This window comes from Polypterus senegalus, chromosome 8 (genome assembly GCF_016835505.1).
Source record: "Polypterus senegalus isolate Bchr_013 chromosome 8, ASM1683550v1, whole genome shotgun sequence".
NCBI lineage: Eukaryota > Metazoa > Chordata > Cladistia > Polypteriformes > Polypteridae > Polypterus > Polypterus senegalus.
The window spans coordinates 170,101,895-170,123,446 of record NC_053161.1 but is presented as its reverse complement, the minus strand read 5'-3'; the positions used below and the strand labels follow the sequence as shown (position 1 = coordinate 170,123,446).

The 21,552-nt window shown below is 38.5% G+C and overlaps 1 protein-coding gene across 1 annotated transcript in view; it reads left to right on the top strand.

The window, feature by feature from the left end:
• Positions 1-21,552, top strand: part of LOC120534500 (NACHT, LRR and PYD domains-containing protein 12-like) — a 48,599-nt gene that overhangs the window by 22,528 nt on the left and 4,519 nt on the right. Inside the window, exon 2 of the mRNA XM_039762103.1 lies at positions 148-319. Coding sequence (XP_039618037.1) covers positions 235-319 — 85 coding nt within the window. The 5' untranslated portion in view covers positions 148-234. The remainder of the gene's footprint in view (positions 1-147; positions 320-21,552) is intronic.

Genomic DNA, 21,552 nt, shown 5'->3' with positions numbered 1-21,552 from the left:
AGAGACTTGTATCTGCTGTTTCCCTGTTAAGCTCTTTTATTTTTATTTATTTATTTATTTATTTATTTATTTATTTATTTATTTATTTATTTATTTATCCAGTCATTCATTTATTTATATTTTAACATCCTTTCTGTGCTTCCACAGTCTCTGCCTGATGAGCGGTCATATTAACTTTGGTGAGAAGCAGCCCTAAAAGGAGACAACCTGACATTCAACTCAGAAAATCTAAAAATGAGTGACCACGGCTTGAGTAAGAAATTTGTTAAACTGTTCTCCAGGAGAAGAAGATCTGATAAGGATATTGCTGATATGTCTGGTGAGAAAAACCTGGAAATTTTCTTTTTGAATTTGAAAAATTTCATCCAAACTATTTAAAAGCCACATGCTTCATATGAAAAAGACCTCCTCATCTCTTTGGGTTTTTGTTTCATATAATTTGTTTTGTGGATGGTCTCTTCATTCATGTCACTTGCTATATAGAAATCTTGTTTCTGTGATTTACTCTTCAGGACTTCACATTTGCTCCTGCCATTTTTTACATCTTATCCTGTTAGAAGGTTGTGTATTTTCCCAATCTGCTCTTTAGAAAAGTGCATATGACATTGACGTGTGTTTGGGGGCTCAAGTGGTCCTCGTATCAGCTGATCAGTAACTGTGTGCAGAAAGTGTCAAACCAAAAATAAACGCAAAGTCAGTAGTTAATTCACAGCAGTTGTTGAAAGTTAAGAGCATTTGAGGTAACAAGAAAATTTCTGCTCATGTTGGAAAACTTAGCAAAAAAGTAAAGGTGAAATAAACTCACCTGATAAGTGAAATAAACACAGAGCAGGAGAAAGAAGGAAAGTACTTTGAATTGTTGAGAGTCCTCAGCAAATGTTTGTAAGACAGCAATAAGCCACACAAGACCACAATCAGTTGAACATTTTAAAATGCAAGTATGTTAGTGTGTGAGGAGTTGTCTGGTGTTCTTAAATGAAATTGAGAAAGACACAGAAAGCAAACAAGAGAGCGCTAGCCAGACAGATGATAAATTTAGTCTGCTCCCGATGAACACTTACTGGCACATGGGTAAGGTTTAGGTAGCAGTAGACTGAGGGAGACAAGCATTTAACAACAAACAGCTTTAGTTTACATTCAGTTCACAGTGAAAACAAAACAAATAGTAAAAACCAGTTGGAACTGATTCCATTAATATTTAATGTTTGATTTTAAAGATTGAAGGCCCTGGAAGTTCACATCTGGAAGAGATAGCAGCTAATCCAGCAGCTCAACTTCATCATTTATTAATTTGAGGAGGAGCTCGCTGACCAGTACTGAAGTAGATAAGTGGAGGCAGTCACCCAGTTGTACCCCCAAAAGACAGTGTATACAACTAAAGTGGTGGGGAAGGAGACTCCAGTCCAAAGAACTAGTGGATTATAATCAGGCATAAGTGGAAAGTGAGCAGTCAGAACTGACCAGCATCAACAGCAGAATTATCAATGTCCGGTAGGCATGCATAGGATCTGTATTTGTATTCAGAAAGATCAATTTAAATTAAAAAAAAAAAAAGTGGAACTGGCCAAGAGAAACCCAATCGATGCAACTCTAAAAAAATGAATATATATTGTATAATAGTATTATTATAAATGTAACAAAAAATAATAGAGCCCAAAACCAATAACTGATTATATAATTCAGGGTAGTAAGACAAACTAACGTTTCTGGATTATTCTGAGACCTGTTGAGATGCCAGTAGAAAAGGCAAAGCAATAAAATCAAGATGAGAGTTCAAAAACCTAACACAGGGGCCTACTTGACACGAAACTCACACTAAAGGTCCCTGGAGTTTCTTTATGAGTGTCCACTGATAGATTGAGATAAATATGAACACTGCCATATTTATAGTGTCAATTCCCCTGATGTCCTTTGCGCAACGCTACTCAGAGAGTTAAGTAATCAACAGACACAAGACTTATTTATTTATTTAAGTTGAAGCCAAAAACTGCAAACACAGAGATGAAAACCATGAGAAGGCTAAAATTCTATATATAGAAATCTCAAATACTATATTCAGTGTCTATGTGATTCATAACTTGTAAAAATTACCTCAGAACACGGAAGGAGGAAGCAATTATTTTAAACACAAAAAAAAAAATATTCAAATTCTTCCAAACTTTAGCAATAATAAAGTAAAACAACCAGTTTTCTCTGCAGACTTCCTATAAAATCAAGGGCAGAAAAAGAGGAGTATGCAAATAAATAAATACATAAAACTAGAAGAAAAAGCACTTAACAAGCTATATACTCTATATATAAAATCCTAAGCCTAAAAGTGCAACTATTTTGTGCAACAATTTTATGTGACATTTTTATGTCACGTTTTTGTCACGCTTTAAATTGGGATTATTTTAAAACCTACATATACACAGTCATATGCAAATGTTTGGAAACCCCTCTTAATTCTTTGGATTTTTGTTTATCATTACCTGAGCTTTCAAAGTAGCAACTTCCTTGTAATATATGACATGCCTAATGGAAACAGTAATATTCCAGCAGTGACATTAAGTTTATTGGATTAACAGAAAATATGCAATATGCATCATAACAAAATTAGACAGGTGCATAAATGTGGGCACCCCAACCGAGATATTACATCAATACTTAGTTGAGGCTCCTTTCGCAAATATAACAGCCTGTAGACGCTGTCCTCCTATAGCCTTTGATGAGTGTCTTGATTCTGGATGGAGGTAATTTTGACCATTCTTCCATACAAAATCTCTCCAGTTCAGTTAAATTTGATGGCTGCCATACACGAACAGCCTGTTTCAAATCATCCCATAGATTTTCAATGATATTCAAGTCAGGGGACTGTGACGGCCATTCCAGAACTGCTGTTGAGGCTTTTAAATGTTTAAAGCGCCGCGCGAGATGTACATCAAGCAGCAACAAGCAGCTGATCGAACAAAGAAGAGGAAAAAAAAACTGTATTTGTTTCCCATTGTATCACCATTTAAGAGGGGGTTTCGGAAGAGCGACTTTGTCTCCTTGGGGTGCATTCAGCCTCCCTCTTCACAACATGAGCGGCACAGACGCGAAGTGACTGGTGTGTAGCGCAGGCAAGGGGGGTTGGCGAGTGAAGCGAGCACGGGGGAACCCATTAGTAAAGCTTCAGAAAATTTAACTTCAGCACTGACTCTAGTAAGTGCATTTCATCTTACTGAAACAATTAATACAATTCTTTTTTTGTTTTTGTTATGTAAGCATTTTTTTTTTTTATTTATTTATTTATTAATTTTATTACAATCAATACATAGCAATCAAGTTTTACAAAAAAAAAGAATTATGCTAAGAACAGATCGATCCCCACCCTTGAGAGAGAGAGCAAGCCAAACGGTGTAAAATTTAAGGCTTTTAAAAATACCTAAATCAACAAATTCTCTGTGCTTTATAAAATCATTTCAAAATATTACTGATTAGATCCTGCCATGTTTTGAAAAAGTCTGCACAGATCCTCTAACTGAGTATTTGATTTTTCCAATTTTAAATAATATAACACATCAGTTTCCCACTGACTTAAAGAGGAGAGTTTGGGTTCTTCCAGTTTATCAGAATAAGTCTGCGTGCCAACAGTGTAGTGAATGCAATCACAATTTGTTTGTCTTTCTCCACTTTAAGACCCTCTGGAAGAACCCCAAACACAGCTGTTAATGGGTTAGGAGGGATTGTGAGTCCAAGACTGTCTGAGAGGTAATTAAAAATTTTTGTCCAGAATAATGTTAATTTGGAGCAGGCCCAGAACATGTGACCTAGTGAGGCTGGGGCTTGGTTGCAACGTTCGCAGGTTGGATCATGCCCTGGAAACATTTTGAGAGTTTTAGTCGAGACAGATGTGCTCGATATATAATTTTGAGTTGTATAATTGTATGCTTTGCGCATATGGAGCTTGAGTGAATTCTCTGCATTGCTACTTTCCACTCCTTTTCTGATATATTAATTGAGAGGTCATTTTCCCAGTGTCCTCTTGGATCTTTGAAAGGAAGGGATTGTAAAAGGATTTTATATATTGTAGAGATGGAGTCTAACTCCTTGAAATTGAGCAATAATTTTTCCAGCGTGGATGAGGGTGCAAGATGAGGAAAATCTGGAAGGTTCTGTTTAACAAAGTTCCTGATTTGAAGATAGTGAAAGAAATTTGTAGCTGGAATGTTAAATTTGGAATGTAATTGTTCATAGGATGCAAAGACGTTGTCTATATAAAGATCTCTAAGCAAGTTAATTCCAAATTTTTCCAGATATTAAAACTGCATATGTTTGTGAGGGTTGAAAGAGGTGGTTCTTTTGCAGGTGCCACAGAAAGAAGCTTCTCCGTCTTAAAATGCTTTCTACATTGGTTCCAGATTCTAAGTGAGTGGAGCACAATTGGGTTATTAGTGTATTGCCGATAACGTGTGTTTATTGGAGCACAAAGCAAGGAATACAAAGAAGTACTGCAGGATTTTACTTCTATTGCGGTCCATGCCTGTGTATGTTCTTCTATTTGTGTCCAGGTTCTTATCGACTGTATATTTGCCGCCCAGTAATAAAACTGGAAGTTAGGTAGAGCCATGCCGCCTTCTGCCTTTTGTCTTTGTAGGGTCGCTCTTTTGATGCGTGGATGTTTAGAATTCCAAATAAATGAGGTTATTGTTGAATCTAATTGCTTAAAGAACGATTTATTAATGTATATTGGTATGTTTTGAAATAAAAAGGAGCTTAGGAAGAATATTCATCTTAACAGTGTTAATTCTTCCAGCTAGTGTGAGATGAAGGGTTGACCATCTATGCAAGTCTTGTTTAATTTTTTCCATACAGACGACGAAATTTTGTTGATAAAGAGCTTTATGTTTACTTGTGATGTTTACCCCGAGGTATTTAAACTGTTCTGCAATGATAAAAGGAAGGGTGTCTAATCTAATATTATATGCTTGCGAATTCACCGAAAAGAGTACACTTTTATTCAGATTAATTCTGAGACCAGAGAGCTTTTGAAATTCTGTGAGTGCTGCTAAGACTGCAGGCACAGAATTTTCTGGGTCCGATATATACAGTACCATGTCATCTGCATATAATGAGATTTTCTGTTCCAGTCCTTCTCTGCTAATCCCCTTTATCTGATCAGTATTTCGACAATGTATTGCCAGTGGTTCAATGGCAATTGCAAACAGCAGTGGTGACAAAGGGCATCCTTGTCTTGTGCCACGCTCTAGTTTAAAGTAGTCTGAGCAAATGTTATTGATGCAAACTGAAGCTTCTGGGTTAGTATACAGTAATTTAATCCATGCACAAATGTTGGGCCAAACCCAAACTTCTCCAAAATAGTAAAAGGTATTTCCATTCAATCATGTCGAATGCTTTTTCTGCATCCAATGATAATAATATTTCTGGGGTGTTTGATTTAGTTGGTGAGTATATTACATTAAACAGGCGTCGAAGATTTGAAGATAAGTGTCGGCCCCTAATAAATCCAGTTTGGTCTTGTGATATTATTGAGGGAGCACTTTCTCCATCCTTCTAGCTATGATTTTAGAGAGTATTTTAACGTCGTTATTCAGAAGTGAAATTGGTCTGTATGATGCACATTGTAATAAGTCCTTATTTTGTTTTGGAAAGACAGTGATTAGTGCTTGGCGAAAGGTTTGTGGAAGAGATTGGTTATCTCTGGCTTCTGTAAATGTTGCTAATAGGAGGGAGCTAGCTGAGCGGAGAATTTCTTGTAAAACTCTGCAGGGTAGCCATCAGGGCCTGCTGCTTTTCCACCTTGGAGTGACTTTATAGCATCCAGTAATTCTGATAATGACAGAGGTTTATCGAGCTCCTCCACACTAATAGCGTCAATTTGTGGTATCTGTAATTTATCCAGAAATGCATTAGATTGTATATTGTCTTCTTTAAACTCAGTAGTATATAGGGATTTATAGTAGTCTCTAAAAGTGTACATTATATTTTTGTGTTCGATGATTTTATCTCCATTCGTGTTAGTAATTACCGAGATTGCGCTATGCACTTCTTGCTTGTGAATTTGTTGCTAAAAGCTTATTAGCTTTCTCCATGTTCATAATAATGATGTCTGGATTTGTAAATTAGTTGTTCGGTTTCTTTAGTTGTCAAGAGGTTTAATTCTGAATGTAGAGCCTGCCTCCTCTTATGTAGAGTCTCGCTTGGTAGTCTGGCATGTTCTTCATCTATTTTAGTAATTTCGCTTTTTATCTCTGCTACTTTCTTCGCTTCGGATTTATTTCTGTGGGAAAGATATGAGATAATCTGTCCTCTTAAGAAGGCCTTAAGAGTTTCCCAGAGTATTCCTGCAGAGATCTCAGGGGATGTATTTGTCTCTAGAAAGAATTCAATTTGTTTGGATATAAATTCAGTACAATTCTCGTCAGCTAATAGAAGCGGATTGAGACGCCATCTGCGGGGTGAGTGTATGGGGCTTAGTAATTTCAGCTCCAAGATCATCGGAGCATGGTCTGAAATAACAATAGCATCGTATTTACAAGATTTAATCTTAGGCAAGAAGTTATTATCTATAAAGAAGTAATCAATCCTTGAGTAGCAATGATGTACTGGTGAGTAGAAAGAATAGGTTATGTAAGCATTTTGATTGGCTGAGAAGATTAGCAGAAAAAACAGGTGGTCAAGAGGAGCAGCAAAGTCAACATCTATATATATAATTGACTAAGTCACCCGACCACGGGGTACGCACGACAGAGACCATGGGATACACACGACAGAGCCCCGCCCGCCAACTCTAACCCTCCTCCCGCGTCCACCCTTGCTCTCGAGGCATGCAGACTGCCTGCTCATATGCCCGCACGCAACACCTCACCAAACACAGCCTCAGTCGCTTTCATCTCTGCTACAGTCCACATGCACCTCTGAGCCATGTTGACTTTTCATTGTTCTTTTCAGTTCCGGCTGCTTTTCAATATGTATAATCGACCAAGTTGCCCGACCATGGGGTATGCACAACAAAACCCTGCCCGCTAACTCTAACCCTCTTCCCGAGTCCACCCTCGCTCTCGAGGCATCGACTTCTCAACTGTCACTCCAGAACAACTCAGTACGCGAGCTATATTAAGCATCACCAACGAAGACTCGCTACACCTTAAGGAACAAGTACTGAATTTATCCCTACCGACAAAGTAACTTTCACCAGCGTTGACTCTATCATCATAGACGATCCCGCAGATCAACATTCATTCAGAATTTCTTAACAGTCTTACTCCTACTGGCATGCCTCCGCATAAACTCAAAATTAAAATTGGTTCAGTCGTCATGCTTCTCAGAAACCTCATGCCAGCAGGAGGTCTCTGTAATGGCACTAGACTGACTGTTACCAGCATTCACCGCAATGTACTGGAGTGTAAGACTATCACATCTGCTACCTCACAAACTGTCCTTATTCCCCGGATTTCCCTGACCCCATCAGATTCAAATTTGCCTTTTACTTTTACACGCAGACAATTTCCTGTTAGATTGGCCTTTGCAATGACTATTAATAAGGCACAAGGACAAACTTTGAAAGAAATATGCCTGTATCTGCCAAAACCTGTTTTCAGTCACGGACAATTGTATGTTGCTCTCTCCAGAGTTCCATCTTTTCATTCACTCACAGTCATATCCTCAAACCCTCCCCATTTTGACAACTGTGTCTTTCAGGAAGTGTTCACACATCAAAAACAATATTATGCGGCGTATGCTACGCCACGGGTTGCCTAGTTACGTTATATTGAGCTGCTAGTTCTCCACCTTCTTCCATACAAAGGTAGCAAAGCAATGGCACTGTAATATTAAGCTATATAGCCAGCAATGGACTTTTGTAAAAATGGCTGATGAAAACTTGTTGAGGTCTCTGGTGTTGACAAACCGAGGAGTAAAAAGTGTGCGTCATGTGTGGCAGGGAGCTCTGCTCCACACTGCATGATAATCACTGGTATGGGGTTGAGCTGTTTAATCTGCTTATAAGAGCAAGGAGTGGTGGATTGTGGGATCTCCTTAAAGTGTGTGCCAATGGGCAAATTTAGTCTGGGGTCACAAGATGTCTCTAGAGTTAACAGATTCTTGGTTGAGGAGGAAACAGGCACCATGTCATATCTCTGTAGCAACTGCTAACCATCCCTTTTGTACTGCTTGGAAAAATACTTAAAAATACTTATAAAATAATGAAAAGTCAGGAGCCATAGTTACAAATACATCCAAAGATGGATTTCCATTATTTACACTAAGTTGGTGGAGCCACAATGTGTCCTTATTCAGTTCAGCATTACATACAGACTGAGAAACAAAACAAGGATCTATTGTACAGGGGACTACTTAACATCATTTGAATTTACCCAAAACAGCAAATAGATAACTGTTATATTCTTTAAACATCCTTACGCTATTAAATATTATCTAAAGTCCCAAATTAGTTAAACATATTAAAAGTCTTTGACATACTGATTTATCTTAATATATATTTAATATCCATCCATTATTCAACCCGCTATATCTTAACTACAGGGTCACGGGGGTCTGCTGGAGCAAATCCCAGCCAATACAGGGTGCCAGCCCACCGCAGGGCACTCACACTCACACACACACCAAGCACACACTAGGGACAATTTAGGATCACCAATGCACCTAACCTGCATGTCTTTGGACTGTGGGAGGAAACCCACGCAGTCACTGGGAGAACATGCAAACTCCACGCAGGGAGGACCCAGGAAGCGAACCCGGGTTTCCTAACTGCGAGGCAATATTTAATATCCATCCATCCATCCATTTTCTAACCCGCTGAATCCGAATATAGTTAATGAAATCTCTTTTTGAAATGAAACAGGATAAATCTAATGACTTTCTAAAATGGCGTTAAAAGCTTAGTTAAAATTTTTGATTTGTAAAAGTCTATCCCTGTGTGTATTTTATTATTTCCAGTGAATCTGTGAGTGTTATGTGTGTGACTTTCCTAACTCAGATGTCCTTTACCTATTATCTTCTGAACAGCAACCAAGGGAACAGTGAAATAATTACAATTAAATATATATCAAGAGTAAATATCCATCCATGCAACCCGCTATATTCTAACTACAGGGTCACAGGGGTCTGCTGGAGCCAATCCCAGCCAACACAGGGCACAAGGCACGAACCAATCCTGGGCAGGGTGCCAACCCACCACAGGACACACATAAACACACCCCCAGTAGGGCCAATTTAGGATCACCAATGCCCCTAACCTGCATGTCTTTGGACTGTGGGAGGAAACCCACGCAGACACGGGAGAACATGCAAACTCCACGCAGGGAGGACCCGGAAGCGAACCCGGGTCTCCTAACTGCGAGGCAGCAGCGCTACCACTGCGCCACCGTGCCGCCACAATATTTAATATATATATTAATATTTATTTACTTAATATATATTTACTCTTCTGCGGTGGGCTGGCGCCCTTCCCGGGGTTTGTTTCCTGCCTTGCGCTCTGTGTTGGCTGGGATTGGCTCCAGCAAACCCCCGTGACCCTGTAGTTAGAATATAGCAGGTTGGATGGATGGATGGATATTTACTCTTGATATATATTTAATTGTAATTATTTCACTGTTCCCTTGGTTGCTGTTCAGAAGATAATAGGTAAAGGACATCTGAGTTAGGAAAGTCACACACATAACACTCACAGATTCACTGGAAATAATAAAATACACACAGGGATAGACTTTTACAAATCAAAAATTTTAACTAAGCTTTTAACGCCATTTTAAAAGTCATTAGATTTATCCTGTTTCATTTCAAAAAGAGATTTCATTAACTGAAGTTATTGACCTAAGCAGAGCCATAATTAAAATATCAGTTGTTGTCCTGCTACCATTTAGAAATCTAAACGTACTCATTGTTTTTTTTTTACCTTAAAGTGGTTTAACATTGAAGATCATATCTCAGTCTGGTTTCAGCTTTATAGTTGGAGCTTGAATCTTTGTTGCCCTTTTCCTTCTGTAACAGGGGGACTGTGTCAGTTTGGAGTGAGCAGTTAGCACAGGCCAAAATAACCCACAAGTCCCACAGTACCCTTTGGGCAAACATTTATAAACATTTTTTCTACTGCTAAAGTAAGTCTGTGCAGTTTATTTGGCATAAGATGATAATTTTCCAAAGAAGTCCCACTAACTATGATTTAAACTTAATTTGATTTGCTACTTTAACCCCACCTGCTTCTAACTGTAGTGTTTTTAATTTTATTTTCCATCTATAAATCTCAGAAATGTGTATTTGTAAGTTCTTCCATAACTTAAGGAGTTTTAAATATCGTAATTAAACAATCCCAGTGATTGCTTGACCAGTGCCATACTGTTACAATAAATGTTTGATTTCCATATCCAATAAATATTAGCTATATCAGTTTTCTAAAAATGCATCTATTCTTGTATTTTGTGTTTGTGTGTGGCCTGTGGTGGGTTGGCACCCTGCCCAGGATTGGTTCCTGCCTTGTGCCCTGTGTTGGCTGGGATTGGCTCCAGCAGACCCCCATGACCCTGTATTCGGATTCAGCAGGTTAGAAAATGGATGGATGGATGGATGTTTACAAGAATGACCAGAGATTGAGTCCTCATGCAGACACCCATGCTCACATCCACAAGGACACTGATTTATATCCAACTGTGCTCAGTATTTGGGTACTGCCATTATTTTCCACTAAAGACAGGTAGTATCTGTGCTGAAGAGCAGGTTTCAGTCCTCACTTCAGAATAGGTTATGACTACTTGCACTAATGTAAGACGTCGGCCCATTTCAGCCACTCGCTGCACAAGGCGCTCCATTTCTGTTGTGTCCAATTATTACTTTGTTTGGCTTTTTGTCAACATTACTTTGGCCCAAGACACCATAATATTAATTATATCCTATGATTTCCCTCAAACAGCTGTTAGTTTAAATTGTTTCTATCGACAGTATACCAATGTAATAAGACATTATGGTCTCTAATCACAAAATACTCTGTTATACCATTCATTGTTTAACAGTAGTTAGAACATGTCCCTTAATATTAAAACCCTTTACAACACACTGTAATGCTAAAATCAATAACCTTACAAATGGAGGAGCACAAGCGCTGGAGTTTAATCAGCGACTGTTTTTAACACAGCATGTTAAAGCACCAACACGGGGTGAAGCCTGTCTGGATTTAGTATTCTGTAATAATCAGGATAGAATTGAGGGTGTAGAGGTGATTGAACCACTAGGGTCATGTGACCATAATATAATACAACTCTCAGTATTTTGTAAGAGTACAGATGCAAAGACTAAAATTGTTAAGTTGAACTTTGGTAGGGCTACTTTTGAGCAGATGCGACAAAGTCAAAGGAGGGTGGACTAGGATAAGCTTTTAACTGTTGAGACCGTCTAGGAGCAGTGGAACAAGTTTTAAAATGTTTTATATGTAATGCAGGACAAGTGCATACCTAAGTTAGGAATTAATAGGTAATATAAAAAACTCTGCAGTGGGTTAATAAAGAGTTAAAAAAAGAAGCTGCAAAGGAACAAAAACTGCTGTATAAGGCATATAAGACTAATGACTGCAAAGTGAATCATAGAACGTATGAGAACATGAGGGCAACCAATAAGAAGGATTTCAGGAAGGCTAAAAGACAGTTGGAGAGGAATATAGCAGATAAGGCGAAAGAAGACCCTAAGAGATTCTTTCAGTATTTTAGCAATAAAAGAACAGTCAAGGAGGAGGTGAAGTGCATCAGAAATTGTAAAGGCGAATTAAAAGATACAGACCGTGAAATAGCGGATGCTCTAAACTTACATTTTCAGAAGTCTTCACCAGTGAGCAAGTGGATAACCTGCCAGAGGTAAATGAGACTGCTAAGGTGGTACTGAGGGATTTGGAAATTGTCGAGAGAGAAGAGCTGCTCAGATTAAATAAGCTGATATCAAACAAATCACCAGGCCCAGATAATATTTACCCCTGAGTTCTTAAGGAGGCTAGTGAGTACAGATATAAACCCTTAACACATATTTTTAGGAAGTCACTGTGCACTGGAGATTCCGAAGAACTAGAAAATGGAAAATATCATCCCATTATATAAAAAGGGTGACCGGGCAGATCCAAGCAACTACAGGCCAGTAAGCTTAACATGCATCACAGAAAAATTAATGGAATTATTAAGGATAAGATTGAGCAACACATGGCAAGGACAGGAGTTTAACTGAACAGTCAGCATGGGGTCAGAAAAGGGAGGTCGTGTTTGACTAACATGCTGAATTTCTATGAGGAGGCAACAAAAGGATATGATCAAAGTGGAGCTTATGATATTATTCATCTGGACTTTCAGAAAGCATTTGATGAGGTGAAACATGAGAGGCTGGGCATCAAATTAAAAGAAGTGGGATTTCAGGGTGATGTTTTTAGATGGGTGCAGAATTGGCTCAGACACAGGAAGCAGAGGGTGATGGTGTGAGGAACCTCATCAGAATCAGCTGATGTTAAGAGTGGTGAGCAGCAGGGGGTAGTGCTGGGGCCACTGATATTTTTAATATACAGTAAATAAATGATTTAGACAGAAATATAAGTAAGATGCTGGTTAAGTTTGCAGATTATACCAAGATAGGTGGATTAGCAGATAATTTGGAATCCGTTATATCATTGCAGAAGGACTTGGATAGCATACAGGCTTGGGCAGATTTGTGGCAAATGAAATTTATTGTCAGTAAATGTAAAGGATTACACATAGGAAGTAAAAATATTAGGTCTGAATACACAATGGGAGGTCTGAAAATCAAGAGTACACCTTATGAGAAGTATTTAGTTGTTATAGTGGACTCTAAACTTTCGACTTCCTGACAGTGTTCAGAAGCCATTAAGAAGGCTAACAAAATGTGGAGTACAAGTCACAGGAGGTTCTTCTCAAGCTTTATAACACACTGATGAGGCCTCATCTGGAGTCCTGGGTGCAGTTTTGGTCTCCAGGCTACAAGAAACGACATAGCAGCACTAGAAAAGGTCCATAGGAGAGCAACTAGGCTGATTCCAGGGCTACAGGGAATGAATTATAAGAAAAGATTAAAAGAGCTGACCCTTTACAAATTAAGCAAAAGAAGATTAAGAGGTGACCTGACTGAAGTGTTTAAAATCATGAAGGGAATTAGTCCAGTGGATCGAGATGGTGACTTTGAAATGAGTTCATCAAGAATACGTGGACACAGTTGGAAACTTGTTAAGCGGAAATTTCACACAAACATTAGGAAGTTTTTCTTTACACAAAGAACAATAGACACTTGGAATAAGCTACCAATTTGTGTAGTAGACAGTAAGGCGTTAGGGACTTTCAAAACTCGACTTGATGTTTTTTATAACAAATAAGTGTATAGCACTGGTGAGCTTTGTTGCGCTGAATGGCCTGTTTTCGTCTAGATTGTTCTAATGCTCTTATGTTCTAAAATTTATTTAAGAACTTAAGTGTCTTATTCCTGAATATTTTACCTAAAACTAAACATTTTCCTTATGCTTAATTTACATAAATTAAATGAGAACATCCATACCTTCAAAAAGCACCCACTCTCTCTCTCTCTTTCTCTCTCACATACACATCACAACTTGTAGCATTTTTGTTCTTGTCTCCTTTGTATTTTATACAGTAATTATCAAAAAAGCATTTTTCCTTAAAACCTGATCAGAATTTCAAGGGAAGTATTTGCATATCTAAGTATTTTTATCAACAAAGGGCAAATATTATACTGTACATTTTTCGCCAAATTATTTTTGAGCTTTATTACTATTGTATTTTCAGCAGTTTCTTAAACAAATTAAATGGTACCAACAACATATAAATCAGACAAACAAATGTCTGCACTTCATTTCTCACATATAACATGACAATATTCAGACACACTCATATTTCTTTTAAGCCATTTAATTACTCTCAACATTTTTTCTCAAACATTCTACCTTATAAACAAACAAGCAGCATTTTTTCGTCTTTCATTCTTTTCAAATATTCTCTCAGACTCTTTCGTTTGAGCCTTCCTAACTTATGAATTAAGATCTTTCTGCTTATTTAAGCGCCATGTTAACTGGTTTCCATTTGTGGTAGCATTTGATTGGTATCCTACTGCTCCCTTGTTTTGATGTTACAAACATTTTGGCATTTATCTTTAATGGTAATATTGGTCAGCTCTTTATATCTCACTAGATAATGATGCCAGCACAATTCTTGGTGGCAGTGTCTTCTCTGTTGTACTTGCAGGTTTAAATTGTTAAAAATTTGTAACGTATTTAATAAAAAATTCCAATGATGCCAGTCAGAAGCCTAATCCCTTGCCCACTGTAAGATTTTAAGATTTTGATTATTATTATTATTATTATTATTATTATTATTATTATTATTATTATTATTAATAATAATAATAATATTATTAGTAGTAGTATTTCATTTTTAGCCAGCCTCAGTGCACTATCACTAGATTGACTCTAATTCTCTACTCTTTCAATCTGTTTTTGTCTTCATTATTTTGTCATATATTTTTTGTCTTTGTATTTTACTCTGGGATCCAACCTCCTATTTGTATTTGCTAAGTTATCCAACACCCTCTTTTATTTTGTTTCATTTTTTTTTGTGTGTGTGACTATTCGTTATAGTGCAGTGGTTATTTTCAGAGGTGAAATGCCTTTTCCTTGCTTACTGTTGAGGCCTTTTCTCTTAGCCCAGAGTGAGACTTAGGGGTTTGCCTAGACAACAGTGCCTACTAATCAGTAAATCCCAGGGTTTAGTAATTGCAATTCTTCCAATAACTGCCTCTGTCTCTGGTGATCCCGGGGAATTCCCAAAGACAGCGTCCTTGCGCAGAACTGGCACACAGGGTTAGAGAACGTGGTCTTGAATCTTTAGTCAAAGTGAAAGGCAGGGAGGGGTGTCTCCCCAGATGGCAACTATAATCCAGCAGTACTTAAGGTCAGCTCTGTGACCTAGATGGTTCTCCAAGTGGCAGGCCACCTGTCTATCGCCACAAGGCAATTCCCCTTTTAAAGGTGAGGGCCACCCACAGTCTCTTGTGTTTTATTGAAATGTGCTTGGCAAGTTTAGTGATTTTTTTTTACATTGGCCATTTATTGGATTTTGGACTTCATTCTCTGTTTTTGACTTCTCTTTCCAGATTCTGCCTTGAGACTTGTTTGCTTGGATTGCCTTGTTGTTTAAGGTGACTCCTTTTTGCCTTTTGTTCTCCATGGAGCTTACTTTTTTCAGAGCTTTTTTGTGTGTATGGGTGTGTATGAAAATAAATTTTTATTTATGAAGATCCTCTGTTATTGCCCTAACCACTGCTTTGAGAGCTTTTGACAGTTCATCCCTTTAATAGGCACTTTCTTGGATTTTTTTGCTTGGGAACTCAGCTCTTATAACAGAAGGCTGATACTTCACATCGTGGTTATTTTCACTTACCCAAATGGTGTGTTACTCCTTTCTGCGCTGCTCACTCTTGGAGGGGTCTCTCCTCAGCTTTTAACTTGGTGGATAAGAAGTGTCTACCTCCCTGCAGCAGGTGCCCTGTATCTACTTCACTCACTTCAAATGAACAATGTTTATACTATTAAAAGAAAGCAAAATTTATTAAAATGTACTAATAAGAGTAAAAAGTCTTATAAAATGAATGACAGCAAATGACAATGTCTGAATGTAAAGCCCTAATAAAAATACACCCTTGTTTCAAAGTCAGAAAGCTTCAATAATACTTTCCATAAAGATATGGAAATTGAACAGGATGAGCACCAAATAAAACATCTGAGCAGGACAGCAAGAGAAGAAGAGAGGAGAGAGGTAGAGAGCTTGTCTTCCTGGTGGCATCTTTCTTGCTGCCACACACTCTCTGACAGTCCATTCTTTATGCCAACAACAACAACATTTATTTATATAGCACATTTTCATACAAACAGTAGCTCAAAGTGCTTTACATAATAAAGAATAGAAAAATAAAGACACAATAAGAAAACAAAATAAGTCAAAATTAATTAACATAGAATAAGAGTAAGGTCCAATGGCCAGGGGGGACAGAAAAAACAAAAACAAAAACTCCAGACGGCTGGAGAAAAAAATAAAATCTGCAGTGATTCCAGACCATTAGACTGCCCAGTCCCCTCTGGGCATTCTACCTAACATAAATGAAACAGTCCTCTTTGGATTTAGGGTTCTCACGGAAGGACTTAATGATGATGGTCACGTAGACTTCTGCCTTTTAATCCTTCCATCACTGTTGGAGCATCATGAAGCTTTGAGTAGGTGGAGGTGGCGCAGGCCACCACCACAAAGAAACCGGAAAAAGAAACAGAAGAGAGAGTAGGGGTCAGTATGGATTTTAGAGCCACCATGAATAGTTATTATGAAGAATTTAAACATACAGAGTATCAGGATTAAGTTAAATTAAGTTAAATTGAAGTTATAAAAAGGCCATGTTAAAGTAATGTGTTTTCAGCAGTTTTTTTAAAGTGCTCTACTGTACTAGCCTGGCAAATTCCCATTGGCAGGCTATTCCAGATTTTAGGTGCATAGCAGCAGAAGGCCGCCTCACCACTTCTTTTAAGTTTTGTTCTTGGAATTCTAAGGAGACACTCATTTGAGGATCTGAGGTTACGATTTGGAATATAAGATGTCAGACATTACGATATATACGATGGGGCGAGATTATTTAGGGCTTTATAAACCATAAGCAGAATTTTAAAGTCAATCCTGAATGACACAGGTAACCAGTGTAGTGACATCAAAACTGGAGAAATGTGTTCGGATTTTCTTTTCCTAGTTAGGATTCTAGCAGCTGCATTTTGCACTCGTTGCAAGTGATTTATGTCTTTTTTGGGTAGTCCTGAGAGGAGTGCGTTACAGTAATCTAGTCGACTGAAAACAATTGCGTGAACTAATTTCTCAGCATCTTTCAAAGATATAAGAGGTCTAACTTTTGCTATGTTTCTTAGGTGAAAAAATGCTGTCCTAGTGATCTGATTAATATGCGATTTAAAATTCAGATTACAGTCAACAGTTACCCCTAAGCTTTTTACCTCCGTCTTGACTTGACCCACGTAGGGTTCCTGACCTCATGATGTTACACAGAGAGAATTGGCTGACTAATCTGATGATGGACAGCTTGTTCCAAAGCCTTTCATCATTAAAGACACTTCATCTTGTCAAAGGTGTTTATCTGTACCATATCCAGTACCCTGGTGCTTGAGTTATAGACCCGTCATTGTAACCTGAGATTATAATGGCAGTTATACACTGATAACATTAAAAGAAAAACACACAGAATGGACACAATGTCTCACAGCATTACTTATAAACATTTGTGGCTGAAGCTACAAGGTTCAAATGCAGTTCACCATCTACCTGAAGCTAAGCTTGCTTAGGTTCAGCCAGGACTTTGATGGTAGACCATTTTGGAAAAGCTTGGGTTTCTACTAGAAGAGGTATTGGTGAATCCAGAAGGGGCACTTACTCTGTGGTCTGTGTGTGAATCCCTATTCCCCAGGGACACTGTGCTGTAAAAGTGATGCTATCCATCAGATGAGATGTGAAATTCTTTTTTAGAGACTGGTGCGGCTACATCTAGACACCTTCCTGATCACCCTGTGTAGACTGTGATTTTACTTAAAATTTTATATACTTTTTACCATTTTCCGCATGGACAGAACAGTGGAGGCAAACAAGTCTAAAGGAAGATGAGTCTGTTTCATAATGAATGCCATCTGGAATATATAACCATCAATTGCTGTCCATTTTACCTTTTTCGTGAGTTCAGCTCGGTTATCACCATGTCCGTCTACATCCCACCTCATACAGACATAGGTACGGCTTTGTCTGAACTACACAATGTGTTTAGTGCGACTCAAAACAAACACCCCGAGGGGGCCAAACATTGTGGTGGAGAACTTTAATAAAGCAAGCTCAGACAAGGCATCATTGAAGTCTTAATTACAGCATCCATCTCCAACTCCACAGACCCACTCCAGTTTGCCTATCGCCCCACTTGATCAATGGAGGATGCCATCTCCCATGTTCTGCATACCACTCGCAGCCATGTGGATATGGAGCAGGGGGACTATGTAAGATTGCTGTTCATTGATCACAGTTAAGCTTCCAATACAATTGTCCCTCATAGACTGTTCACCAAGTTGAGGGACCTAGAACTGAACAGTTGCTTGTGTACCTGGGTTTTCAGCTTTCTCACATGCAGACCACAGGTGATAAGAGTTAGTAGTTGCACCTCTAGCATCATCATACCCAGTACAAGAGCTTCACAAGGCTGTGTACTCAGCCCTCTACTCTATGCCCTCTACACTCATGACTGTGTGGCCAAAGTGGTGCTTAGCTTAATCTCCAGCAATGATGAGACAGCATACATTGAGGAAGGGGGAACCTGGCATTGCGGTGTCAGAAGATCAGCCTCCAACTGAATGTCAGCAAAACCAAAGAGCTGATGGGGGACTTCAGTAGGAGACAGCAGTGGTCCTACAACCCCCTCAACATCAATGGGTTTAGTGACAGTGGGCAGCTTCAAGAAGTTTTGCGATTCTCCAGTGATCCTATGGGCTTTTTACTCTGGTGCTATAGAAAGTGCCTTGACTCAGAAGATCACTTCCTGGTTTGAGAACAACTGTGTATGGGACATTAAGGAACTACAAAGAGTGATCTGGGTGGTGGAACTCTGCATTAGATTTGCTTAACCTTCTCTGCAGGATATTTATACCAGGATACGCAGGACCAGAGCATCTAGGATCATCAGATACTCACCCCAGTAACTGTTAGACCAGCTGAAAACAGGAAAATGCTTTAGGAGTATTATGAGTAAAACAGAGAGCCTTGGGAGAAACGTCTATCTACAGATTATAAGATGTGCCACAATTAATTGTTTTAATTGGATTCTCTACCTCATTGTTTCTTAGCTGCTGCCATCTCATTTAATTCTATTTTAACCATCAAACTAGTACACTGCACTTACAGTACATACAGTGGTGTGAAAAACTATTTGCCCCTTCCTGATTTCTTATTCTTTTGCATGTTTGTCACACAAAATGTTTCTGATCATCAAACACATTTAACCATTAGTCAAATATAACACAAGTAAACACAAAATGCAGTTTTAAATGATGGTTTTTATTATTTAGGGAGAAAAAAAAAATCCAAACCTACATGGCCCTGTGTGAAAAGTAATTGCCCCCTGAACCTAATAACTGGTTGGGCCACCCTTAGCAGCAATAACTGCAATCAAGCGTTTGTGATAACTTGCAATGAGTCTCTTACAGCGCTCTGGAGGAATTTTGGCCCACTCATCTTTGCAGAATTGTTGTAATTCAGCTTTATTTGAGGGTTTTCTAGCATGAACCGCCTTTTAAGGTCATGCCATAGCATCTCAATTGGATTCAGGTCAGGACTTTGACTAGGCCACTCCAAAGTCTTCATTTTGTTTTTCTTCAGCCATTCAGAGGTGGATTTGCTGGTGTGTTTTGGGTCATTGTCCTGTTGCAGCACCCAAGATCGCTTCAGCTTGAGTTGACGAACAGATGGCGGACATTCTCCTTCAGGATTTTTTGGTAGACAGTAGAATTCATGGTTCCCATCTATCACAGCAAGCCTTCCAGGTCCTGAAGCAGCAAAACAACCCCAGACCATCACACTACCACCACCATATTTTACTGTTGGTATGATGTTCTTTTCTGAAATGCTGTGTTCCTTTTACGCCAGATGTAACGGGACATTTGCCTTCCAAAAAGTTCAACTTTTGTCTCATCAGTCCACAAGGTATTTTCCCAAAAGTCTTGGCAATCATTGAGATGTTTCTTAGCAAAATTGAGACGAGCCCTAATGTTCTTTTGCTTAACAGTGGTTTGCGTCTTGGAAATCTGCCATGCAGGCCGTTTTGCCCAGTCTCTTTCTTATGGTGGAGTCGTGAACACTGACCTTAATTGAGGCAAGTGAGGCCTGCAGTTCTTTAGATGTTGTCCTGGGGTCTTTTGTGACCTCTCGGATGAGTCGTCTCTAAGCTCTTGGGGTAATTTTGGTCGGCCGGCCACTCCTGGGAAGGTTCACCACTGTTCCATGTTTTTGCCATTTGTGGATAATGGCTCTCACTGTGGTTCGCTGGAGTCCCAAAGCTTTAGAAATGGCTTTATAACCTTTACCAGACTGATAGATCTCAATTACTTCTGTTCTCATTTGTTCCTGAATTTCTTTGGATCTTGGCATGATGTCTAGCTTTTGAGGTGCTTTTGGTCTACTTCTCTGTGTCAGGCAGCTCCTATTTAAGTGATTTCTTGATTGAAACAGGTGAGGCAGTAATCTGGCCTGGGGGTGGCTACGGAAATTGAACTCAGGTGTGATACACCACAGTTAGGTTCTTTTTTAACAAGGGGCCATTACTTTTTCACACAGGGCCATGTAGGTTTGGATTTTTTCTCCTAAATAATAAAACCATCATTTAAAAACTGCATTTTGTGTTTACTTGTGTTATATTTGACAAATGGTTAAATGTGTTTGATGATCAGAAACATTTTGTGTGACAAACATGCAAAAGAATAAGAAATCAGGAAGGGGGCAAATAGTTTTTCACACCACTGTAGATATTCTATTTTGTTACATTTGCACACAACTCAGATCTTGTGTAAAATTGTAGTGCTTTGGATATGTACTTTTTTCCTGTATATATTGTATCACCTTAGTTCTACCCTTATAATTTTCTTTTGTTAAATTTAAATTTCTTCCTTCTTTTTTAATTTTATTTTAATTTAATTTAAATTATCTGTTTGTTAACATTATTGCACAGTCTCATGGCTAATTTAGGGCACATTTTACTACATGTTGTACTTGTATAACTGTGTATGTGACAAATAAAGAATCTTAAATCTTGAAATCCAGGCCCTGGCATTCTGTGGTCATAAAAGATTCATGGGCATCTTTTATAAACAGTGGGATGTATCCTGATGTCCTGGCTAAATTGCCGATCATAACTTGATCATTTTGGCTCCCTAATCATCCCATGACCAACTTTGGCTAGCTGTATTTCTCATCCCTTTACCACCTAATAGCTAATTTGCTGTGAGTATATTGACACAAAATGGCTGCCGTTGCATCACCCAGGTGAACTCTGCACTCTGGTGTTGGTTAAAATGGTAACCTACATTACATTATATGTAAAGCTCTTTTAAGTTTCGTGAAAAGCACTATATAAATGCAATGTCTTCTTCTTTTCTTCTACCATTGGGCACCTCAACAAAACATGCAACAAAAGACTGTCTACAGTAGTTTTAAAGTAAATGTTTTGTATTCACAAAATGATATTTGTTCCTTTAGGACAGGGGATGAAACTCATGCTGAACCAGTGGATGTAGACAGTGAAGTGAAGGGTCATATGTGGGTAGAGTTTGGTGAGGCCATGTCAACTCATTTGATTATTCATTAAGTTTAATTGGAATGTCAGTCAGACTCAAGCATTGACCTCAAGTGGAGAGATCATGAAGAGGTGAAGAAGCACTTTGAGAAGCTCTAAGAGTCAATAGAAAAGTCTCTCCAATGAGAAGAC